This window comes from Bos javanicus, chromosome 3, assembly GCF_032452875.1.
Source record: "Bos javanicus breed banteng chromosome 3, ARS-OSU_banteng_1.0, whole genome shotgun sequence".
NCBI lineage: Eukaryota > Metazoa > Chordata > Mammalia > Artiodactyla > Bovidae > Bos > Bos javanicus.
In genome coordinates this window covers 103,866,643-103,893,828 of record NC_083870.1, presented here as the reverse complement: position 1 = coordinate 103,893,828, position 27,186 = coordinate 103,866,643, and the positions used below count along the sequence as shown (strand labels likewise).

The 27,186-nt window shown below is 38.0% G+C and overlaps 1 protein-coding gene across 2 annotated transcripts in view; it reads left to right on the top strand.

The window, feature by feature from the left end:
- The window catches only part of CCDC30 (coiled-coil domain containing 30), a 144,523-nt gene that overhangs the window by 56,833 nt on the left and 60,504 nt on the right, over positions 1–27,186 (top strand). For both annotated transcript variants that reach the window (XM_061412271.1, XM_061412270.1), the window contains exons 10-11: positions 1,152–1,289; positions 14,055–14,224. In XM_061412271.1, coding sequence (XP_061268255.1) covers positions 1,152–1,289; positions 14,055–14,224 — 308 coding nt within the window. The remainder of the gene's footprint in view (positions 1–1,151; positions 1,290–14,054; positions 14,225–27,186) is intronic.

Below are 27,186 nucleotides of genomic sequence, written 5' to 3'. Positions count from 1 at the left end.
CTCAGGCCCTGTCATCCACCAATCAAACGCTACATATTCTATGTCATCAATACAGAAACTTAATAAAAATCTACATCTAACTAAAGTGTTTTCTCTCATGAATATGGAAAAAAAATCAGAGGGTTAGAGGAATCCCTAGTTAAGTCACTGAATATGCATGAAGTAAGACAGCATAATTTGTCGTAAAGAGCGGTGTTTGAAATCAGTTTGAATCCCAGCTTTATCACTTCCTGGCTATGTGAATAACAAGATCATTTACATTCTCTGAGCCTCAGTTTCAATAACCCTACCTCATGGGGTTGTCATAAGGTTAAGGGTAAACAACATAGCACCTGACCTATAAAAAAGTAACTGTAAAAGAATACAGTTTAAGGCAGGTAATATAACTAATGCAGGAATTGCTGAAGAATTTATCTCTACACACCTTAAAGTGTATAAAGTGGGGATAAATAGAAGCCCAGTCTTTGAACCTATCAATGATAGATATTAAGAATGCTAATGGCATGTGACCCTTCATAGCCATGACTGGTCCAGGACTGCTTTCCGCTGCCTGGGCACCTAGTGCGGAGCTGGGGCCTTAGACTTGGCCTCCTGGAGGCCCTGTGGAGCCCAGTTCCCTGATGCCTGTGGAGAAGAGCTCTTTAACAAGACCAACAAACACCACTTCTTACACAGTCCGGCCCTGTTAGGGTTGTCCCCGTATAGAAACTGCCTCTGGGCTGGTTGCTGCTAGCTTCTGGAACTACCTAATTCTGTACCAGCTTGTACTGCCAAGCTCTGAGTAGAGACCCCAGTACCCAGACATAGTCCCCCTATGAGAAGGAGCATTAGGCTCTCTCTTGGGCTTGCTTGCCTTGGCTCTTTGAGCTTCCTCATGTTAAATTTCTGGGTGGTTTTTGCTTTTGTTTTTTTAGCAGGAAGAAGATTAAAAGAGAAAGACAAATTTAGAAAAAGAATGCTTAATTTTTGACTTAAGGAATCTTTTCTTTAACTATAATAGAGAAAGGAATTTGTCTGCCAGAGGATAAATTAAAATATTTAAAGCAAAAAAGTTGTCAGAATCTTTTCAAAGATTCCTTTTTAGCAGTAGTATACATTTTCTATGGAAAGCCGTGTTTTGTTCTACTAAATATTGTCATTTCTTAAATCAGGAATTGCAAAAATCAAAGTCCGAACTTACATGCCTTTATCGTGAAATTCAAAGTCTTCCAAGTGCAGCAAAAGACAGAGACCATTTTTTAATAGCATATGACATGCTACAAAGAGAGAATTCTGAATTAGAAACAAAGGTGAGATTGAATTATTAAGTATTTAAATGTTCTATGTATGACATGTCTTTTATGAAGATGACATAAAAGGTAAATAACTTCAGTAAGAGATGACTTGGAAATCGGAGTTTCTTTTATTATTATAGAACAAATTGCCACATAGTGTGGATTATAAGTCAAGCTGTATTTCAGGGTAAATATTCGGACTTCAGCCAGGACTTTACTCTTTATTCATAGGATTAACCTATGAATTTGTTAGTTTACAGAAGCTTCCCAATGGCTTAGTTTTTAGAGCACATGCTGTATGGTACTTAGTTGCTCAGTCGTGTCCGACTCTTTGTGATCCCATGGACTGTAGTCCACCAGGCTTCTCTGTCCGTGGAATTCTCCAGGCAAGAATACTAGAGTGGGTTGCTATGCCCTCCTCCAGGGGATCATCTAACCCAGGGATCAAACCCAGGTCTCCTGCATTGCAGGCGGATTCTTTACTGTCTGAGCCACCAGGGAAGCCATAACATAATGTAAAAGGTGAACTTAAAAACAGAACTGTCGTATAACCCAGAAATCCTGCTTCTGGATAAATATGCAAGAGAAAGACTTAAACAGATATTTGTACACACATGTTGAAAGCAGCATTATTTACAATAGCTAAAATGTGGAAGCAACCCAAGTGTCCATCTGTGAATGAATGATTAAGCAAAACATGGTATATACATATAATGAAATATTATTCAGCCTTAAAAAGAAGGAAATTCTGCAGTATGCTACAACGTGGATGAACCTTGAGAGCATTAAGCTAAGTGAAATAAGCCAGTCAGAAAAAGACTGATAACTATTTGATTTCACTTGCATGAGGTACTTAGAGTAGTCAAAAATCATGAAGACAGAAAGTAGAATGGTGGCTGCCAGGATCTGTGGGGAGGTAAGAATTGGAGAGTTGCTGTTTAATAAATACAGAGTTTGTTTTACAAGATGAAAAGAGTTATGAGGTTGGATGGTGGCAATGGTTGCACAACAATGTCGATATATTTAATACTACTGAAGTGTACACTTAAAAATGGTTAAGATGGTAAATTTTATGTTTTATATATTCTATCACAATAAAAAAAAGCAAAAATAAACAGATGTTTACTAAAATGTCTTCAACTTTAAAAACTTAAAGCATCTTTTCTTGCTCAACATCACTCATTATCAGAGAAATGCAAATCAAAACCACAATGAGGTACCATTTCACACCAGTCAGAATGGCTGCTATCCAAAAGTCTACAAGCAAAAAATGCTGGAGAAGGTGTGGAGAAAAGGGAACCCTCTTACACTGTTGGTGGGAATGCAAACTAGTACAGCCACTATGGAGAACAGTGTGGAGATTCCTTTAAAAACTGGAAATAGAACTGCCTTATGACCCAGCAATTCCCCTGCTGGGCATACACACCGAGGAAACCAGAACTGAAAGAGACATGTGTACCCCAATGTTCATCGCAGCACTGTTTATAATAGCCAGGACATGGAAGCAACCTAGATGCCCATCAGCAGATGAATGGATAAAGAAAGCAGTGGTACATATACACAATGGAGTATTACTCAGCCATTAAAAAGAATACATTTGAATCAGTTCTAATGAGGTGGATGAAACTGGAGCCTATTATACAGAATGAAGTAAGCCAGAAAGAAAAACACCAGTACAGTATACTAACACATATATATGGAATTTAGAAAGATGGTAACGATAACCCTGTATGTGAGACAGCAAAAGAGACACAGATGTCTAGAACAGTCCTTTGGACTCTGTGGGAGAGGGCAAGGGTGGGATGATTTGGGAGAATGGCAGTGAAACACATATAATATCATATGTGAAATGAAAAAAAAAAGAAAACCGCTAGCAGTTTAAAAAATAAATAAATTTAGACAGTCTAAAAAAAAAATTTAAAGCATCTTTTCCAATTATACTGAACTTAGAATTAGGAAAATGGTGTAATGTCCCAACTCTAGTAAATTCCCCAAATATAAAAATGGCACTGCCAGATTAGGGGCAGTGCAACACTAAACAGAGAGGTTGCCAGCTGTGTAATTTCCAGAGTCCTACCTATTAGGTTGTCACCAACTCCTGGCTAAAAATTCCCACCCTCAGTTACTCTCTTATGTTGATTAAAATGGTAGGAAGGACTAAAGGCTTGAACACAATGGTTAAAATATGTTGATTTATATTTTAATACAACACGTGAGGTAGATGACTAAATCAAGGCCTAATTTATCCTATCTGAAGTTGTTACTCTGAAATCACAGAGTAAGTTGCTGAGGAACTGGGGCACAGATCAAATAATATGTGACCTAGGGAGAGAAAGGTCCAGCCAATAGGGTAATATGTTGGCACAGCCTACATCTCAGCTTTGTTTGTGGGACCTTGTCAGCAAGATGCATTTTCATCACAGTATACAACTGAAGGATCTTGTTTCTCAAAATATCATCAGAAAACTTAACATAGTTTTAGCCAGTGGTTTACCCAGTCGTTCTCTGAACCCCCGGGTTTCACTTTCGTGGTTTCGCATACTCGGATTCAATAACGAAGGATCCTCTGTTGGTTGAAGTGTCGTATGGAAGCCGGTTCAGGCCTCGGTGTCTCAGAGAGCAGGCGCCCTCTCAGCTCTTCCTCTGAAGATTCCGTATTTAGCTCGATCCTTCCCACTCCTTTGCAGTTTCCCAGATCTTGAGACTCAAGTCTTTGAATAACAAGAGAAACTTTTCATCTTTAACGTAGATGTTTTATCAGTGGTGCTGTATAGAAGGAGAAGTTTTGAAACTACTGTAAAAATAAGACCGATAACTGGAAGCAGGAGGCTTAAATCCAAACCCTGACTCCAGGGAACTCCTGACTCCAAGGAACATTAATTGACAGGAGCTCATCAAACGCCTCCATACCTACACTGAAACCAAGCACCACACAAGGGCCAACAAGTTCCAGGGGAAGACATACCAAGCAAATTCTCCAGCAACAAAGGAACACAGCCCTGAGCTTCAAGATACAGGCTGCCCAAAGTCACCCCAAAACCATAGACATCTCATAACTCATTACTAGACACTTCATTGCACTCCAGAGAGAAGAAATACAGCTCCACCCACCAGAACACCAACACAAGCTTCCCTAACCTGGAAACCTTGACAAGCCACCTGTACAAACCCACACACAGCAAGGAAACGCCACAATAAAGAGAACTCCGCAAACTGCCAGAATACAGAAAGGACACCCCAAAATCAGCAATTTAAACAAGATGAAGAGACAGAGGAATACCCAGCAGGTAAAGGAACAGGATAAATGCCCACCAAACCAAACCAAAGAGGAAGAGATAGGGAATCTACCTGATAAAGAATTCCGAATAATGATAGTGAAATTGATCCTAAATCTTGAAATCAAAATGGAATCACAGATAAATAGCCTGGAGACAAGGATTGAGAAGATGCAAGAAAGGTTTAACAAGGACCTAGAAGAAATAAAAAGGAGTCAATATATAATGAATAATGCAATAAATGAAATTAAAAACACTCTGAAAGCAACAAATAGTAAAATAACAGAGGCAGAAGATAGGATTAGTGAATTAGAAGATAGAATGGCAGAAATAAATGAATCAGAGAGGATAAAAGAAAAACGAATTAAAAGAAATGAGGACAATCTCAGAGACGTCCAGGACAATATTAAACGCTACAACATTCGAATCATAGGACTCCCAGAAGAAGAAGACAAAAAGAAAGACCATGAGAAAATACTTGAGGAGATAATAGTTGAAAACTTCCCTAAAATGGGGAAGGAAATAATCAGCCAAGTCCAAGAAACCCAGAGAGTCCCAAACAGGATAAACCCAAGGCGAAACACCCCAAGACACATATTAATCAAATTAACAAAGATCAAACACAAAGAACAAATATTAAAAGCAGCAAGGGAAAAACAACAAATAACACACAAGGAGATTCCCATAAGGATAACAGCTGATCTTTCAATAGAAACTCTTCAAGCCAGGAGGGAATGGCAAGACATACTTAAAATGATGAAAGAAAATAACCTACAGCCCAGATTACTGTACCCAGCAAGGATCTCATTCAAGTATGAAGGAGAAATCAAAAGCTTTTCAGAGAAGCAAAAGCTGAGAGAATTAAGCACCACCAAACCAGCTCTCCAACAAATACTAAAGGATATTCTCTAGACAGGAAACACAAAAACGGTGTATAAATTTGAACCCAAAACAATAAAGTAAATGGCAACGGGATCATACTTATCAATAATTACCTTAAACGTAAATGGGCTGAATGCCCCAACCAAAAGAGAAAGACTGGCTAATGGATACAAAAAGGAGGGAGGAGGGTTCAGGATGGGGAACACATGTATACTAATTAAACAATTTTCTATTAAAGAAAAAAAAGAAAAAAAAAGTCAAAAAAAAAAAAACCAAAAACAAGACCCCTACATATGTTGTCTACAAGAGACCCACCTCAAAACAGGGGACACATACAGACTGAAAGTGAAGGGCTGGAAAAAGATTTTCCATGCAAATAGGGACCAAAAGAAAGCAGGAGTAGCAATACTCATATCAGATAAAATAGACTTTAAAACAAAGGCTGTGAAAAGAGACAAAGATGGTCACTACATAATGATCAAAGGATCAATCCAAGAAGAAGATATAACAAATATAAATATATATGCACCCAACACGGGAGCACCACAGTATGTAAGACAAATGCTAACAAGTATGAAAGGAGAAATTAATAATAACACAATAATAGTGGGAGACTTTAATACCCCACTCACACCTATGGATAGATCAACTAAACAGAAAATTAACAAGGAAACACAAACTTTAAACGATACAATAGACCAGTTAGACCTAATTGATATCTATAGGACATTTCATCCCAAAACAATGAATTTCACCTTTTTCTCAGGCGCACATGGAACCTTCTCCAGGATAGATCACATCCTGGGCCATAAAGCTAGCCTTGGTAAATTCAAAAAAATAGAAATCATTCCAAGCATCTTTTCTGACCACAATGCAGTAAGATTAGATCTCAATTACAGGAGAAAAACTATTAAAAATTCCCACATATGGAGGATGAACAACACACTGCTGAATAACCAACAAATCACAGAAGAAATCAAAAAAGAAATCAAAATTTGCATAGAAACGAATGAAAATGAAAACACAACAACCCAAAACCTGTGGGACACTGTAAAAGCAGTCCTAAGGGGAAAGTTCATAGCAATACAGGCATACCTCAAGAAACAAGAAAAAAGTCAAATAAATAACCTAACTCTACACCTAAAGCAACTAGAAAAGGAAGAAATGAAGAACCCCAGGGTTAGTAGAAGGAAAGAAATCTTAAAAATTAGGGCAGAAATAAATGCAAAAGAAACAAAAGAGACCATAGCAAAAATCAACAAAGCCAAAAGCTGGTTCTTTGAAAGGATAAATAAAATTGACAAACCATTAGCCAGACTCATCAAGAAACAAAGGGAGAAAAATCAAATCAATAAAATTAGAAATGAAAATGGAGAGATCACAACAGACAACACAGAAATATAAAGGATCATAAGAGACTACTATCAACAATTATATGCCAATAAAATGGACAACGTGGAAGAAATGGACAAATTCTTAGAAAAGTACAACTTTCCAAAACTGGACCAGGAAGAAATAGAAAATCTTAACAGACCCATCACAAGCACGGAAATTGAAACTGTAATCAGAAATCTTCCAGCAAACAAAAGCCCAGGTCCAGACGGCTTCACAGCTGAATTCTACCAAAAATTTAGAGAAGAGCTAACACCTATCCTGCTCAAGTTCTTCCAGAAAATTGCAGAGGAAGGTAAACTTCCAAACTCATTCTATGAGGCCACCATCACCCTAATACCAAAACCTGACAAAGATCCTACAAAAAAAGAAAACTACAGAACATAGATGCAAAAATCCTTAACAAAATTCTAGGAATCAGAATCCAACAACACATTACAAAGATCATACACCATGACCAAGTGGGCTTTATCCCAGGGATGCAAGGATTCTTCAATATCTGTAAATCAATCAATGTAATACACCACATTAACAAATTGAAAAATAAAAACCATATGATTATCTCAATAGATGCAGAGAAAGCCTTTGACAAAATTCAACATCCATTTATGATAAAAAACTCTCCAGGAAGCAGGAATAGAAGGAACACACCTCAACATAATAAAAGCTATATATGACAAACCCACAGTAAACATTATCCTCAATGGCGAAAAATTGAAAGCATTCCCTCTAAAGTCAGGGACAAGACAAGGGTGCCCACTTTCACCGTTACTATTCAATATAGTTTTGGAAGTTTTGGCCACAGCAATCAGAGCAGAAAAAGAAATAAAAGGAATCCAAATTGGAAAAGAAGAAGTAAAACTCTCACTATTTGCAGATGACATGATCCTCTACATAGAAAACCCTAAAGACTCCACCAGAAAATTACTAGAACTAATCAATGATTATAGTAAAGTTGCAGGATATAAAATCAACACACAGAAATCCCTTGCATTCCTATACACTAATAATGAGAAAACAGAAAGAGAAATTAAGGAAACAATTCCATTCACCATTGCAACGGAAAGAATAAAATACTTAGGAATATATCTACCTAGAGAAACTAAAGACCTATACATAGAAAACTATAAAACACTGGTGAAAGAAATCAAAGAGGACACTAATAGATGGAGAAATATACCATGTTGATGGATTGGAAGAATCAATATAGTGAAAGTGAGTATACTACCCAAAGCAATTCATAGATTCAATGCAATCCCTATCAAGCTACCAACGGTATTCTTCACAGAACTAGAACAAATAATTTCACAATTTGTATGGAAATACAAAAAACCTCGAATAGCCAAAGCGATCTTGAGAAAGAAGAATGGAACTGGAGGAATCAACCTACCTGACTTCAGGCTCTACTACAAAGCCACAGTTATCAAGACAGTATGGTACTGGCACAAAGACAGAAATATAGATCAATGGAACAAAATAGAAAGCCCAGAGATAAATCCACGCACATATGGACACCTTATCTTTGACAAAGGAGGCAAGAATATACAATGGATTAAAGACAATCTCTTTAACAAGTGGTGCTGGGAAATCTGGTCAACCACTTGTAAAAGAATGAAACTAGAACACTTTTCTAACACCATACACAAAAATAAACTCAAAATGGATTAAAGATCTAAACGTAAGACCAGAAACTATAACACTCCTAGAGGAGAACATAGGCAAAACACTCTCTGATATACATCACAGCAGGATCCTCTATGACCCACCTCCCAGAATATTGGAAATAAAAGCAATGTATGAAACGAGTTGCCAGTCCAGGTTCGATGCATGATACTGGATACTTGGGGCTAGTGTACTGGCACGACCCAGAGGGATGGTATGGGGAGGGAGGAGGGAGGAGGGTTCAGGATGGGGAACACATGTATACCTGTGGCGGTTTCATTTTGATATTTGGCAAAACTAATACAATTTGTAAAGTTTAAAAATAAAATTAAAAAAAAACAAAAACCTGAACCTATTAAAAAAAAAAAAAAAACTTAACATAAAGAATGAAAGGAAGTGAGAAGAATATAATATAAAGCCAGAGATCCAGATCACTATCCTGATAATGAGACTCTCTCTCCCTCTCATTTAAAAAAACTTTTTATTTTGAAATAATTTCAGATTTACAGAAAAGTTGCAAAATAGTATAAGGATTCTCCATAGTCTTTGACCTCTCCAAATGTTAACATGGTACCTATTTGGTTTTATCAATCTCTCTTGCTCTTGCTGTACACACATACATACACACTTTTTTCCTGAACCCTGGGAGTGAGTTGGATACCTAATACTCCTTTAACCCCAAATGTTTCCATGTGTTTGCTAAAAATAGTGACATCTTTTTGTCACAGTACAAGTCTCAAAATCAGGAAATTAATATAGTACTATAATCTACAGCTCTTATTCAAATTTCACCAATTGTCCCACTCAATAGCAAAAGACATTTTTTTCCCTAGTCCAAGGTCCAATCCAGGACCATACATTGCATTTAACTGTCATATCTCTAAAGCTCCTTGAATCTGCAACAGTTCCTCATTCTTTCTTGTTCATGGTTTTACTCTCTTTGAAGAGTACAAATCATTTGTTTTCAAGAATGTCCCTCAATTTGGGCTTTTCTCATGTTTCCTCACAATAAAATTTAGATTACATAATTTTGGCAAGAATACTGCAGAAGTGATGCTGTATCCTTTTCAGTGCATTGTATCAGAACAAAAAAGGGTATCCTTTTGTTCTATTTACTTTGGGTAAGGTACTATCTGTTGGATTTCTCCACTATAAATTTATTACAACTCCCTTTGCAATTAATAATTACCTGTGGGGAGGCACTTTGAGACTATGGGTATTCTATTTCCCATCAAACTTATACTCATTAAAAGTTTCAGTTTTGAACCTTTGATTCTTTAATTATTTTCTAGTTTCTCTTTATAACGTAGAGTGCTTTAGACTTAAAGATAGTCTTGCTGCTGCTGCTGCTGCTAAGTCGCTTCAGTCATGTCCGACTCTGTGCAACCCCATAGACGGCAGCCCACCAGGCTCCCCCGTCCCTGAGATTCTCCAGGCAAGAACACTGGAGTGGGTTGCCATTTCCTTCTCCAATGCATGAAAGTGAAAAGTGAAAGTGAAGTTGCTCAGTCGTGTCCAACTTTTAGGGACCCCATAGACGGCAGCCCACCAGGCTTCCCAATCCATGGGATTTTCCAGGGAAAAATACTGGAGTGGGTTGCCATTGCCTTCTCCGAGTCTTGCTAAGAGTGACTAAAAATTGTATTTTATGTATTTATTGAAGCCCTTGTTTTATAGGCTGTTGAGGCTGTTGTTTTGTTTGGGCCACAGCATTTTAGAGCCAGAAGAGAGTGGATTCACGTAGGCCAGCTTCCTCAGTTTACAGATAGGGACACCAGACTCGGAATAATGAACAGGTACCAAGTTGCCTGGTGTTTCTCAGCATGATCTCTGTCCTCACTCCTCTAGAGCCTTAAGCAGAAAGTGGAACAAACAACTGAATGCTTTATGGTACTTCGACATGGCTGGTTATGAGATTGAGCTATGTCACCAGGATAAAATTTCGGTAAGGAGGAGCCTGTGGAACAGTTACTCCTGTTCCACAACATCTGTGCCATGAAGGGTCCTGTGGACTTAACTGTCTTCATGATAAAGAGCAAAGCTGACCACTTATAATATCCAATGACTTGGTCATTTGAGAATCCAGAATACCTAGAAAGTGCTTAGTGTCAAGGTCGCCTTCCACTTTAGAAACCATCAGCAATTCTCACTTTGCTAGAATGACAAGTCTAAATTCTGTTTGACTTTCTTTACTTCTTTTTTTAATTTAAATTTATTTATTTTAGTTGGAGGCTAATTACTTTACAATATTGTGTTGGTTTTGCCATACATCAACATAAATCCACCACAGGGGTACATGTGTACCCCTTCCTGAATCCCCCTCCCTCTTCCCTCCCCGTACCATCCCTCTGGGTCATCCCAGTGCACCAGCCCCAAGCATCCTGTATCCTGCATCAAACCTGGACTGGCGATTCATTTCTTATATGATATTATACATGTTTCAATGCTATTCTCCCAAATCATCCCACCCTCTCCCTCTCCCACAGAGTCCAAAAGACTGTTCTATACATCTGTGTCTCTTTTGCTGTCTCGTATACAGGGTTATCGTTACCGTCTTTCTAAATTCCATATATATGTGTTAGTATACTGTATTGGTGTTTTCCTTTCTGGCTTACTTCACTCTGTATAATAGGCTCCAGTTTCATCCACCTCATTAGAACTGATTCAAATGTATTCTTTTTAATGGCTGAGTAATACTCCATTGTGTATATGTACCACTGCTTTCCTATCCATTCATCTGCTGATGGGCATCTAGGTTGCTTCCATGTCCTGGCTATTATAAACAGTGTTGCAATGAACTTTGGGGGTACACGTGTCTCTTTCAATTCTGGTTTCCTTGGTGTGTATGCCCCAGCAGTGGGATTGCTGGGTCATAAGGCAGTTCTATTTCCAGTTTTTTAAGGAATCTCCACACTGTTCTCCATAGTGGCTGTACTAGTTTGCATTCCCACCAACAGTGTAAGAGGGTTCCCTTTTCTCCACACCCTCTCCAGCATTTATGGCTTGTAGACTTTTGAATAGCAGCCATTCTGACTGGCGTGAAATGGTACCTCATTGTACCATTTTGATTTGCATTTCTCTGATAATGAGTGATGTGGAGCATCTTTTTATGTGTTTGTTAGCCATCTATGTGTCTTCTTTGGAGAAATGTCTATTTAGTTGTTTTGACTGGGTCGTTTATTTTTCTGGAGTTGAGCTGTAGGAGTTGCTTGTATATTTTTGAGATTAGTTGTTTGTCAGTTGCTTCATTTGCTATTATTTTCTCCCATTCTGAAGGCTGTCTTTTCACCTTGCTTAGAGTTTCCTTTGTTGTGCAGAAGCTTTTAAGTTTAATTAGGTCCCATTTGTTTATTTTTGCTTTTATTTCCAATATTCTGGGAGGTGGGTCATAGAGGATCCTGCTGTGATTTATGTCAGAGAGTGTTTTGCCTGTGTTCTCCTCTAGCAGTTTTATAGTTTCTGGTCTTACGTTTAGATCTTTAATCCATTTTGAGTTTATTTTTGTGTATGGTGTTAGAAAGTGTTCTAGTTTCATTCTTTTGCAAGTGGTTGACCAGTTTTCCCAGCACCACTTGTTAAAAAGATTGTCTTTTCTCCACTGTATATTCTTGCCTCCTTTGTCAAAGATAAGGTGTCCATAGGCGTGTGGACTCATCTCTGGGCTTTCTATTTTGTTCCATTGATCTATATTTCTGTCTTTGTGCCAGTACCATACTGTCTTGATGACTGTGGCTTTGTAGTAGAGCCTGAAGTCAGGCAGGTTGATTCCTCCAGTTCCATTCTTCTTTCTCAAGATAGCTTTGGCTATTCGAGGTTTTTTGTATTTCCATACAAATTGTGAAATTATTTGTTCTAGCTCTGTGAAAAAAACCATTGGTAGCTTGATAGGGATTGCATCGAATCTATAGATTGCTTTGGGTAGTATACTCATTTTCACTATATTGATTCTTCCAATCCATGAACGTGGTATATTTCTCCATCTATTAGTGTCCTCTTTGATTTCTTTCACCAGTGTTTTATAGTTTTATATATATATATTTACCTTTTTAAGAAACTAGCATTGACTATTTGTAATGTTTAAATTTTTACAATGACTATAAAAATCAGTGATTTAAATAGCATCTTGGAGTCTGTCTTCCTGTTCACAAAAGTTACACAAGTTTGTTAAGAAAATTACTGTCTTTCAGGTCTCTTCATCATCTGATCCCTCCCCTCAGTCTTGTCTTACTTCCTCAGCTCCTCACTTTGTAGCCTCTACTCCAGGAAGACCATCCTCCTCACTTGAGCAAAAATACTCCGTGCTCAGTTACACACTATGCCTTTGACCGTATTGATCATGCTTGAAATAGTCTCTTCTATTGCTCTCTTCTAAATGCTTGGTATAGTCTCTTCTTCACCTGTCTGTATCTTCCCACCTCCTAATTCCCAGTGTAAGAGCAAATTTCTCCCCTGTAGAGGTTATAATCCATATGAGATTATATATATAGCTTTATGGGATTATAACCCATATCACACACTGTGGTCTTTCTTCAGAAAATTGAAAAGGCCAAGAAGATAAAAAAGATTCATTAAAGTAACTTAAATTGATCTTTGGATTGTGTTCTTAGAATCAAACATATTAATAATAACTCTAAAAACTTTGCATTTTCAGAGAGGCTCAGAATGGGAGTCAGACAGGTTGTTGTCTCTCTTCATGCAATACTTGAATGGAGATTCATCTTCCATTCTTGGAACTATCCCCCATCCACCCTTTCTGCTGCCTTCTGGAGGCATTTTTTCATTTTACGTGAAAATATGCATTTGAGGAAAGGAATCTGTTTGTCAAAAAACAAAACAAAGCAACAAAACCTGGCCAAATATTTTGCCAAACTACACAGCAGAGCAATGACTCTCAAAGCATCCACTAGAATCAGACTTGTCTGGGAGACTTATTTGAAGTGCACGTTCCCATTTCCCAGCCCATACCACTGACCTGAATCTCAGGAGTGGGGTGTCGATGTGAGACCGCATTTTTTTTAACTCCTTAGGTTATGCTCTTATTAGCTAAAATCTGAGAATCACTACAATAGTCTGGGAATCCTTACATGTTCAAGTGTTTCCAAACAAGTAAAATCTGATTGGAAGACTTCTGTGCTCTGTCATGTATAGCTAATATTATTTCTAATGTTTTCTTGCAACAGTATACTATTGCTTTTCAATAAATGAAGTACACTGTAAACTTGAGAACAGAAATATGTGATAATAATGCAAAAGCTCTAATAGGATAACACATCTTTTTGCTTGTTAAAAGAGCACAACCCTAAACAGCACTCTAGGAAGCTAATCCCAGAGACCCAAAATACCCTCTTTTCTAAAAACCGTGGACTTAATACACTCCTATGCCTATGGTAAAAATGAGTTAGATTAGGTAACAACTGCAAAGTGTTAAATTGGAATAAGACTTCAATTTGGATGCAGTTTATGTTATTTAAGCTAATAATCATTTAAGCATGTAATGAAATCAACATACTTTTTTTATAGTCACATATAAGAGTATACAAAATAGAATATTTGTCTTTTTACTTAACAGGTCTTGAAGCTTTTACAAGAATTTGAGCAATTAAATCATTTTACTGTAGGTAAAAAAACTGCAACTGCTAATTTAACTTCAAGTGAAAATACCTGTAAAGATCTTGTGCCTAAACTACCAATTTTGGGAATAGAAATTCAAAGCCTGAAGGAAGAAAAAGAGGAACTCTGGTAAATGGAGAAAAATCTCATGTCACCTTAATTATTTGGGGGGTATAATTATATAATTTTGATATTCATTTTCCAATGATGTGCATGGAAAAATCAGTTCAAAAAAATTCCCAAAGCTTGGCTTTTGATATGTTATTACAATCTCAAACTTTTGTTCCTTCTTTTAAAAATAAATATATGCTTTTTTGGAAAATCTGGAAAGCATGGAAAAGTATAAGGAAATTATAATTTCCACTACAGCAAAATGTTAATGTCCTAATTTTTTCTTTCTTGTCTTTTTTCCCATACATATACATGTATATGGGGCTTCCCTATATTCTTTCAGACTATAAAGGATCTCCTGCAATGCAGGAGACCCAGGTTCAATCCCTGGGCTGGGAAGATCCCCAGGAGAAGGGAATGGCAACCCACGTGAGTATTCTTGCCTGGAGAATTCCATGGATAGAGGAGCCTGGTGGGCTACAGTCCATGGGATCACCAAAAATCAGACATGACTGAGCAACTAACACTAACTAATACAAATATATGTAAAAAATATGTATTTTTTACATATTAAGACCATACTTTTCAGAGAGGTTTGTTTTTTGCTATTTTTATTTAACATTATATCTGATAATTGTTTTGAGAATTTTTTTCTTTTTTTTTCACTGTTGTTAATCTTGCCCTGTAACTGTTGTGTTCCTACTTTTCCAGCCAACATATCTTTTATTTTTGGTTGCGCAGTTCAGTTCAGTCACTCAGTTGTGTCCGACTCTTTGCGACCCCATGGACTGCAGCATGCCAGGCTTCCCTGTCCATCACCAGCTCCTAGAGCCTACTTAAACTCATTTCCATCGTGTTGGTGATGCCATCCAACCATCTCATCCTCTGTTGTCCCCTTCTCCTCCTGCCTTCAATCTTTCCCAGCATCACGTCTTTTCCAGTGAGTCAGTTCTTTGCATCAGGTGGCCAGAGTATCGGAGTTTCAGCTTCAGCATCAGTTCTTCGAATGACTATTCAGGACTGATTTCCTTTAGGATTGACTGATTTGGATCTCCTTGCAGTCCAAGGGACTCTCAAGAGTCTTCTGCAACACCACAGTTCAAAAGCATCAATTCTTCGGTACTCAGCTTTCTTTATAGTTCAACTCTCACATCCATACATGACTACTGGAAAAGCCATAGCTTTGACTAGACCAGACCTTTATTGGTAAAATAACGTCTCTGCTTTTTTAATATACTGTCTAGGTTTGTCATAGCTTTTTTTCCAAGGAGAAAACGTCTTTTAATTTCATGTATGCAGTCACCATCTGCAGTGATTTTGGAGCCCAAAAATATAAAGTCTCTCACTGTTTCCATTGTTTCCCCATGTATTTGCCATGAAGTGATGGGACCAGATGCCATGATCTTAGTCTTCTGAATGTTGAGTTTTAAGCCAACTTTTTTACTCTCTTCTTTCACTTTCATCAAGAAGCTCTTTAGTTCTTCTTCACTTTCTGCCACATTAATCTGTTTCCCAACCAGGGATGGAACCCAGGTCCCCTGCAGTGGAAGTACAGAGTCTTAACCACTGGACTGCTAGGGAAGTCCCATCAGAAGTATCTTGCACAGAAACTTTTGAGATTTAGACAAATGCATTGCTATGTTTTGGCACAAATGCTATAGATGGAATCAAATTTTGTCTAGACAAAAGCCTAGAATTAGATCATCAAAAGGAAAAATAGATGACATTTTAACTTATATATCATACTAAAGGATACTTTATCAGTGAGTTGAGAAAATATGGCCTATATATAGCCAAATTTGTCTTTATTCTAAAATAGAAGGGACTGTTTTGCCAGTTTCAGGCCCCTGAATTTTATGTCCTCTTAAAAACTGGTTTTAAGTCTATAGTGAGCTCTAAGATTCAAAATCATGAACCTTAGTTGCAGAAGCAGAATGAGATACTAGGGAGGTGTTGGAGAGCAGGTATCATAGTGATCACAGGAGCAAAGAGCCAAGAAGCCAGATCACAATGTGTAGGTCTGTTGTAGGAGTAAGAAAAAGAAAGTCTAGTTTTGAGTACTAAAATAGTGTATTACAAGACTTTTGGGGGATATAGGCCTAGTAATTCTATTAGATGAATTGAGAGGAAAGACCAGTCAATCTAGATATTAGCCACAGATGCTGCTGCTGCTGCTGCTAAGTCACTTCAGTCGTGTCCAACTCTGTGCGACCCCATAGACAGCAGCCCACCAGGCTCCTCTGTCCCTGGGATTCTCCAGGCAAGAACACTGGAGTGGGTTGCCATTTCCTTCTCCAGCCACAGATTAAGAGATAATTTAGAATGAATAAGTAACAATGGAGATGAAATGGCCAATCTGAATGCTTTTCAGAGAATAATTTGATAACGGTAATCAAAGCTGATGAAAATCCACCCAGCTGATTTGGGATAATCGGCAGAGATACTTGCCATAGGGAACAAGGCTGTGGCCTTAATTCATTTGGAGGTGGAGAACCTTGCCATGGAAAAGACACTGGACTTCTCTTTAAACAACTTCTTACAGCCACTTGTTTACACAGCTAGGTCGAAACTGCTCGCCATTGCTAGGATGGTAAGAAGTCCACTTACCTGCCGTATGTTTTCTTCTCTCCTCTTCTCATAATGTTTCCCTGTTTGCTTGTCTTCTGTGCCTCACTTCACAGCCCCCATTTATCTCAGATCCTTACACAATCACATTCAACAATAAATTGCTTATCTATCATGTGCCAGATACTGTAGGTAGATGCTGAGGCTACAAAGTAAGACAGACACGGGTCCTATCGTTAGAGGAGTTATGGTGCATATTGTCTGATGGGGGAATATAAATCATTAAACAAGGAGGTCTTGGATGGGAGCACAAAGGAGGGGCTCTGGCCTAGTTAATGAAACAGAAAATATTCTTAAAGGGAACTGATAAATTGAGTCCTGAAGTATGAGTAATCAAGGGCAAAGCAAAAAGTTGGGAGAATAATTTCAGGGAAGATATGACATCTGCAAGAAAAAGCTTGGTTTGTTTGAGGAACTAAAAGTGACATCAGTGGTGCTGTAGCATAGAGTATGTAGAAAGGAAATGAGGAAGGAGATGCTGAGAATGAAGAGGAAGTCAGGGGTCTGATCTTGAGGGAATATGAATGCCTGCCCTAGGGAATTTGGACAATGGGAAACTCCTGCAGGATTTAGTAACATAGCAGAGACATAGCTAGATTTGTGCTTTAGAAAAATCACTCTCCCTGCTGTGTGGAAAGTAGATGGTTGGTACCAGAATGAAAGTAGCAAGACCAATTAGGAGGCTGTTACTGAAATGATGTTTGTGAGGATAGAGAAAAGTAGATGAAATTGAGAGGAGGCAAAATCAATGAAACTTGGGGATTAATGAGTATAGGAAATAAGGAAGAAGGTACTCTAGGCAGAAGTTTGAGTATGAGAACAGGTTAAGGACAATTTCATTTTCTGGTTTGAGGGAATCATTCACATAATTTTGAGAGAGAAGACAGAAGTTCAGCTTTTGAGACAATGACTTTCGAGCGTCTTTGGAACAACCATGTGTGGATTTGCAACAAATAGTTTGACTTATGGGTTTGGAGGCCTGGGCTGGAGATAAATGTGAGGATCATCAATAGGTAGATGGTAATACAAGTCATATGATGGATATATTCCCATATGTTGCTTGATGAAAACACTCAAAGGCAGAAACCTAAGGAAAACCTCTCTATATGGATAAAAGGAGTACTTCCAACAGCTGAGACAAAACAGCTAGAGAAGTAGAAGAAAAGTCAAAAGTGTGTGTGTTACAGAAGCTAGATTAAAGAGTGTTTCAAGAAAGAAGTAGTCAGGAGTATCATATGCTACCAATGAGTCAAACAAAATAAGGGATAAAAAGTGACTGCTAAATTTAACAACCTGAAGGTGACTGGAGACTTTAATAAGAGCAGTTCCGATGAAGGGCAGAAAACACATTGCTTCCTAGATAACATGCCATGGGATGGTGAATAGGAGTGAGTTGAGGAGGGCATATGAGATGAGCAAATGGTGACTGTAGATAACACTTTCCAAAAAGTCTGGTTTCAAAAAGAAGAGAATGTGGAACCGAGTTAAAAGGAAATTCATGTATGTTTGAATACTGGTGAGGAAGTCTCCAAAAGGGCAGGTTTAGGACTCAGAAAATGGCTGGCATTAGTCAGGAGATCAGCCTTGTCTACTGTAACAGGAGAAAGAAAGGGAGGATGAACAGAGATCCAAATGGTTTTTTTTTGGCTGCTCTGGGTTTTGGTGCCGTGCGCAGCTTTGCCATGGCTTCTCTTGTTGCAGAGCACCGGCTCTTTAGTAGTTATGGCCCATGGGCTTAGTTGCCCCATGGCATCCCAGACCAGGGATTGAACATGTGTCCCCTACATTAGCAGACAGATTCTTAACCACTGGACCATCAGGGAAGTCCCAAATGGGTTTATAACTTGAGAGGAAATCAAAGGACTTGTTCAGTGGTTTCTGTGTGCTCTGAAGCAGGAAGCAAAGTTATCTGCTAAAAGTGAGAGAGAAAGAGAAAGAGCAGCGTTTGCAAGAGAATGAAAAAAGTTTGAAATAATCACTGTGGAAAATGGAAAAGAAAACTGACTGGGGAGAGCAGTTGGTATGGAGAGCCCAATCAAGGCCAGAGACCCCACCTTTATGTTTATTAACATTTAGTATAGACATGAGAAGATGGTTGAGTTTATCCAGGGTTGAGGTTTTGCCACATGAGTGGAGTGGAAGGACAATGGGGCAAGAGAATTGAATATTTTACTTAGACAGTGATTAAAATAAGGAACTCTGTAGACTCTGTGTTGAATAAAGAAGCAAAGTAAAGGGAACTGGGCAAGTAATTTAAGGTACTTATGATTGCATTGAGTACAAATTATGTAAAAAGGAGAAACTGGAATCCAAATATCTAATTTTAGTATTTCAGAAGTAGAGCAGTTATTGATGATACAACCCATGGTGTCCTTATACAAGTAGTTGGCAAAGTGGGAGAGAGGAGACAGTCATTAGAGATAAGGAGACTGAGGAACTGAGATGTCAAGACATTGGTGGGTGATCTCTATGGACCTTGGAATCTTCCAGGATGATGGCAGGACTTGGGGTGAAGAAGATGCCAGAAAGCCATGAACCCAAATCTTCAACTGAAGAGAAGTAGGGAGTGTCACAGCACACCTAGCATGGTCCCATGTACACAGAAGCTGCTCAGTAAGCCCAACTGATTGATTCTTATAGTATATCTCCTCCACTAGATTTTAAGCTCCATTTAAGGTAATGGACTGTGTCTGGTTTTTCTACTGTCCTACCAGCTTCCCTTGTGGCTCAGCTGGTAAAGAATCCGCCCACAATGCAGGAGACCTGGGTTTAATCCCTGAGTTGGGAAGATCCCCTGGAAAAGGAAAAGGCTACCCACTCCAGTATTCTGGCCTGGAGAAGTCCATGGACTGTATAGTCCATGGGGTCACAAAGAGTCAAGACATGACTGAACGACTTTTACTTTTCACTTTCATTAGACTTTAGTTCATTTTAACTGTACCCTGTCCTTGTAGGTTATCAAAATTCTTTCACATTTTACTTCATAAAATCCCAGCAATCTTATGAGTAAGGCAAGAAACTGAGACTCTGAGAGATTTTGCCGTACCAAACATCGCACAAATGGTAGGTGGAAGATTTAGGACTAGAACTCATGACTCATACTATTATAGTCTCTTTCTTCAATCTCTATTCTCGTTCAAGACTGCCATGTATCGGGGCTACTAGAAAAGGAACAGGATAAGGATGCTGCCTAGGCACCTCCTACCAGGTGAAGAGTGAAGCCAATTACAAAGTTATAGAATGGTGTAAAAGTAACAGGGGGTTGGTTGCAGTCAGAACTCAGTAAATAAATATTAAGAGCTGTGTTAGAGGGGAGGAGAAATTTGAGAGTCATGGTGGGTTTTCTAGTCCCTAGGCTGTAGGTGTACTGACTGCAGGGCATGTTCTCAGTTCCATGTCATTTTTGACTGGTAGTCTGCTTTTACCCATGCAACTTTTACATCATTATTATCATCATATAAAAATAATACAGTATACATAGTAGTATTTGGATACAGTTTTTTTCTTGTTTGTTTGTTTTTTCATTTTGCTTTTGGCCACATGGAATGTGGGATCTTGATCTTAGTTCCCCAACTAAGGATTGAGCCCCTGCTTACCTGCAGGGGAAGCACAGAGTCAACCACTGGGCTTCCAGGGAAGTTCCTGTATTACTCTTAAAAACCTGTTCAGTTTTCTTTTCATTTCCAAGTCATATTTTCTCTTATACCTTTTAAAAAGATAAAGTGTTTTCTTTTTTGGAGAGCATTTATTTTAACGAATCTTTGTCTTAATATATTAAGATTACTTGAAATTAAATTCCCATATTCTTGGGTATTGCAGTTCTCCTTAATTAATTCATATGAATACAGTTCATTTATCCAGACTATTAATAAAGATGTAAAATGGCATTATCCCAAGATTGTCCCTGGGAAAGAACTGCTCATCATTTCCTCCAAGTCAGAGAAGACTCACTGACTGCTGTGCTCTGAACAAGGGTTTACAGGCACATCTTATGGACCTACCTAAGAGGAGGACCATCTAAACTTTATGGAAATATGATGAAGGCAGCTTCTCTTCTCCTGTGACTGCATGGCCACAATGCAATTATAGAAGGAAACCATATTAGGTCTGGCTAAATTTACTCTTTATTATTCACTCCTCTAAATATGAGAAGTCAAGCACCTTCATAAATAATAAATGGGCAGTTTATAGATAATTTTTCATTTTTAAACTAAACTTTTGAGACAATTGTGTATCCACATGCAGTTGTAAAAAATAATAGCAATCCCCATTTATGCTTTACCAGTTTCCCCCAATGGTAACCTCTTGCAAAACTGTAGTACAGTATCATAATCTGGATATTGACATTGACACAGTCAAGATACAGAGCATTTCCATCACTCCAAGGATACCTCGTGTTGTCCTTTTACAGCCACCCCCACTTCCCTCCTACTTCACCCCTTCCTTAACTCCTGGCCCTGTTCTGTTCTAATTCTAACTAGTCTATTCTCCATTTCTGTAAGTTTTTCTTTTCAAGGATGTTATATAAATGTAACTATATAATAAGTAGTATTTTAGGGTTGACTTTTTTCACTCAACATAATTCTCTGGAGATTCATCTAGGTTATTGCATATATCGATAGTTGGATACTTTCATTGCTGAGTAGTATATCCTTGATATGGTTATACCACAGATTTTTTTTTTTAAGCTTTCATCCATTGAAGGACATCTGGGTTATTTCCAGTTCTGGCTATTATGAATAAAGCTGCTATAAATATTCAAGTTTTATGGGAACATATTATTTTTTCCTCTGGGGTAAATCCCCACCAATGCAATTTTGGGTAACCCAGGTACTCACATATTTAGTTTTAATTAAACTTTTTAAAATAAATTGCCAAGCTTTTTCCAGAATGACTGTATCATTTTACATTCCCACTAGGTGTGTGTAAGTGACCCAGTTTCTCTGTATCCTCTCTAGCATTTGGTGTTATCACTTTTAAATTTTAGCCATTCTAATAGGCGTATAGTAATAACCCATTGTAGTTTTAATTTGCATTTTCCTAATGTGTAACATCTTTTTGTGTATATCTGTGTATCCTCTTTAGTGAAGACTCCTTTGATATGTTTTCCCTATTTTCTAACTGGATTTGTTTTGTTAATGTTAAATTTTAAGAGTTCTTTTTAAATTCTAGATTCTAGTTTTTTTTGTTGGTTATGTGACTTGCAAATATTTTTCCCAGTCTATGCCCTGTCTTTTCATCCTCTTAACAAGGTCTTCTCAGAGCAAAAAAAATTTAATTTTGATGAGGTATCAAATTTCCCTTTTACAGATCATACTTTTGGTGTTAAATCTAAGAATTCTTTGCCTCACCTTAAATCTTGAATATTTTCTCCTATGTTTTATAGTTTGTGTTTAAGCTCATGATCTATTTTGAATTAATTTCTGTATAAGGTATGAGACTTAGATGGGATTCTTTTTTTTGCCTATAGATATTCAATTACTTTAGCCTCATTTCTTGAAAATACTGTCTTCCATTGAATTGCTTTCACATCTTTGACAAAAATGAGTTAGGCATGATTGCGAGCTTCTGTTTCTGGTTTCTCTATTCTATTCCATTGATCTGTGTGTCTGTTCCTCCACTAATACCACACAATTTTGATTACTATAGCTATATAACAAACTTTGAAATTGGATAGACTAATTACATTTATTCCTTTTAAAAATCCTTTAACTATCTAATTCCTTTGCCTTTTCATATAATGCTGGAATAATCTTATCTGTAACTGTAAAAAATCTTGTTGGAATTTTGATACAAATTGTTTTAAATCTGCATATCAATTTAAGGAGAATTGACATCTTTCCTATGAAGAATCCTCCAATCCGTGGACACAGTATGTCCTACATTTCTGTTTAGTTAAGTGAAGTCTCTCAGTCGTGTCCAACTCTTTGTGACCCCGTGGACTGTAACCTACCAGGCTCCTCCGTCCGTGGGATTCTCCAGGCAAGAACACTGGAGTGGGTTGCCATTTCCTTCTCGAGGGGATCTTCCGGATCCAGGGGTTGAACCCGGGTCTCCCGCCTTGCAGGCAGACGCTTTAACCTCTGAGCCACCAGGATTTAGATATATTCTTTTATTTTTTTTTTCATCAGTTTATTATGGTTTTCATCAGACAAGACTCATACATGTTCTGTGTATATATACCTAAGTATTTCACTTTTCTGACCAATTGTAAATGGTACTTGAAATTTCAGTGTTTATGTGTTCATTGCTAATATACAGAAATAACAATTATTTATGTTACATTCTGGGACCTTGCTGAACTTGCTTATTTGATCTAGGTTTTTTTTGTTTGTTTGTTTTAAAGATTCCTTGGAATTTCCCACATAGACAATTATGTTATCTGAAAATCATGACATTTCAGATTATTTCATCTTTTCTGATCTATATGCCTTTTATTTCCTTTTTAGCCAGCTTATATTAACTAGGACTTTCAGCAGTATGTTGAATAAAAGTAGTGAATATGAATATCTCTGTCTTGTTTCCAGTCTTATCAGGAAGGCATTTGGTTTTCACCATTAGTATAATGTTAGCAAAAAAAAAAATAATGTTAGCTGTTGGATTTTGGTCAAATTAAAGAAGTTACTACTTCTGTTTCTTTAAGATTTTATCATAAATTACTACATTTTATCAAATGCTTTTTCAGCGTCAACTGATATAGCTGATTTTCTATCTAGTTCTATCACTTTTTGCAAAAGGATTGTTAAAATCTCCAACTGTAATTGTGATTTGTTTATTTCTCCTTTTAGTTATTCAGTTTTTACTTTTGTAGCTTTGTTGTTTGGTACATACACATTTTAGGATTGCTATGTCTTCTTCGTGGACTAACCCTTTTATCAGTAAGTAATGTCCTTCTCTCCTTTTAATTTTCTTATTTCTGAAATCCATTTTATCTGATGTAAATATAGATTCTCTTGTTTTCTTTTTATTAACATTTGCATGATATATCTTTTTCATCCTTTTGCCTTCAACCTGCTTTTATTACTATATTTGAGATGAGTTTTTGTAAACAGCATATAGTTAGGTCTTATTTTTTAATCCACTCTGCTAGTCTGTTTTAATTGGTGTGGTTAGGCTATTTACATGTAATATAATTATTGATCTATTAGAACTTAAGTTTGCTATTTTTTCATTTTTGGTTCTCTATTTGTTCTCTCTATCGTTTGTATCGATTTTCTGTTTTCTGCCTTCCTATGAGTTATTTGAACACTTTTTAATAATTCCACTTTGATTTTTATAGTGTTCTTGAGTGTACTTCTTTTCATAGCTTTACATTGGTTGCTCTGGGTACTGTTTTACACACACATACATACATACACACAGTTTGACCAATTTGAATGAAATGTAGAAACTTTACCTCCCTTTATGTCCCTTTCAGTTTAGTTCAGTTCAGTCACTCAGTCATGTCCGACTCTTTGTGACCCCATGAATCGCAGCACGCCAGGCCTCCCTGTCCATCACCAACTCCTGCAGTTCACTCAGACTCACGTCCATCGAGTCAGTGATGCCATCCAGCCATCTCATCCTCTGTCGTCCCTTTCTCCTCCTGCCTCTCCCAGCATCAGAGTCTTTTCCAATGAGTCAACTCTTCGCATGAGGTGGCCAAAGTACTGGAGTTTCAGCTTTAGCATCATTCCTTCCAAAGAAATCCCAGGGCTGATCTCCTTCAGAATGGACTGGTTGGATCTCCTTGCAGTCCAAGGGACTCTCAAGAGTCTTCTCCAACACCACAGTTCAAAAGCATCAATTCTTCGGCACTCAGCTTTCTTCACAGTCCAACTCTCACATCCATACATGACCACAGGAAAAACCATAGCCTTGACTAGATGGACCTTTGTTGGCAAAGTCATGTCTCTGCTTTTGAATATGCTATCTAGGTTGGACATAACTTTCCTTTCAAGGAGTAAGTGTCCTTTAATTTCATGGCTGCAGTCACCATCTGCAGTGATTTTGGAGCCCACAAAAATAAAGTCTGACAGTGTTTCCACTGTTTCCCCATCTATTTCCCATGAAGTGATGGGACCAGATGCCATGATCTTAGTTTTCTGAATGTTGAGTTTTAAGCCAACATTTTCACTTTCCTCTTTCACCTTCATCAAGAGGCTCTTTAGTTCCTCTTCACTTTCTGCCATAAGGGTGGTGTCATCTGCATATCTGAGGTTATTGATATTTCTCCCAGAAATCTTGATTCCAGCTTGTGCTTCTTCCAGCCCGGCATTTCTCATGATGTACCCTGCATGGAAATTAAATAAGCAGGGTGACAATATACAGCCTTGACGTACTCCTTTTCCTATTTGGAACCAGTCTGTTGTTCCATGTCCAGTTCTAACTGTTGCTTCCTGACCTGCATACAAATTTCTGAAGAGGTAGGTCAGGTGGTCTGGTATTCCCATCTCTTTCAGTTTTCCACAGTTTATTGTGATCCACACAGTCAAAGGCTTTGGCATTTACCTTCCCCTATTTATAATTGTCTTAAAATTTTTCTCTACACACATTTAGAACCACATCAGACAGTGCTATAACTTTTGTTTCGTCCATTATACAGAATTTAGGAAACTCAAAAGTGGAAAAAGTTAAAGTGAAAGTTGCTCAGTCATGTCCGACTCTTTGTGACCTCATGGACTGTATGTAGCCCACCAAGCTCCTCTGTCCACGGAATTCTCCAGGCAAGAATACTGGAGTGGGTTGCCATGCCCTTCTCCAGGGGATCTTCCCAACTCAGGAATCGAACCTGGGTCTCCTGCACTGCAGGCAGATTCTTTAGCATCTGAGCCACCAGAGAAGCCCAACAAAAGGAGATGGAAAATGTATTTTTCCAGATTTTTACTCTTTCTATACTTCCTTCCTTACTGATGTCCCAGTGTGCCTTCTTTAATCATTTCCTATGTATATAGAGAGTTTCCTTTAGTCATTCTTTTATAGTACTTTTGCTAGTGGCAGATTCTTTTGATTTTTCTTCATCTGAGAACATCTTGATTTGCTTTTCATTCCTGAAGAATATTTTCACTGGGTATAGAATTCTAGGTCAGCACTTCTTTTCTCTTTCAGCATTTGAAAAATGTTATACAAATTCCTTCTTGATCTCTCTGATTTCTGATGAGAAGCCTGCTGTCATTTGAATTGTCTTTCCCTATTGATAAAGTAGTGTTTCTCTCCTGTTCCTTTCAAGTTTTGATTGTCTTTGTTTTTCAGAAATTTGACTTTGATGTATTTTGGTATGGATTTCTTTAGGTTTATCTTGTTTGGAGCTCACTCAGCTTTTGAATCTCTGTGCTTATGTCTGGGGGAGTTTGTAGCCATTATTTCTTTATGTACTTTTTCAGCCCTACCTATTCTCCTCTCTTTCCAAGATCCAATAACAAAAGCATTTGATCTTTTGCTATAGTCTCACAGTTCCCAGAGGAACTTTTTTTTTTCCTCCCCCCTGCCGCCCCACCGCCCCGCAAGTCTGTTTTCTCTTTGTTTTTCAGATTGGGTAATTTGTATTGTTCTGTTTTCAAGCTCACTGATTCTTTTCTCTGCCCCCTCCATTTTGCTATAGATTCTATCCAATAAGTTTTTAATTTTTGGTTATTGTATTTTTAAATTTTAAATTTCCATTGTTTTTTCCTATATCTTCTATTTATTTTTTTAAACATTTATCATTTATTATTATTATTTTTTACTTTACAATATTGTATTGGTTTTGCCATACATCAACATAAATCCACCACAGGGGTACACGTGTTCCCCTTCCTGAACCCCCCTCCCACCTCCCTCCCCGTACCATCCCTCTGGGTCATCCCAGTGCACCAGCCCCAAGCATCCTGTATTCTGCATTGAACCTGGACTGGCAATTTGTTTCTTATATGATATTATACATGTTTCAATGCCATTCTCCCAAATCATCCCACCCTCTCCCTCTCCCACAGAGTCCAAAAGACTGTTCTATACATCTGTGTCTCTTTTGCTCTCTCGCATACAGGGTTATCGTTACCATCTTTCTAAATTCCATATATATGCGTTGCTGCTAAGTCACCTCAGTCATGTCCAACTCTGTATGACCCCATAGACCGCAGCACACCAGGCTCCCCCGTCCCTGGGATTCTCCAGGCAAGAACAATGGAGTGGGCTGCCATTTCCTTCTCCAATGCATGAAAGTGAAAAGTGAAAGTGAAGTCGCTCAGTCGTGCCGACTCTTTGCGACCCCATGAACTCAGCCTACCAGGCTCCCCCATCCATGGGATTTTCCAGGCAAGAGTACTGGAGTGGGGTGCCATTGCCTTCTCCGATATATGTGTTAGTATACTGTATTGGTATTTTTCTTTCTGGCTTAC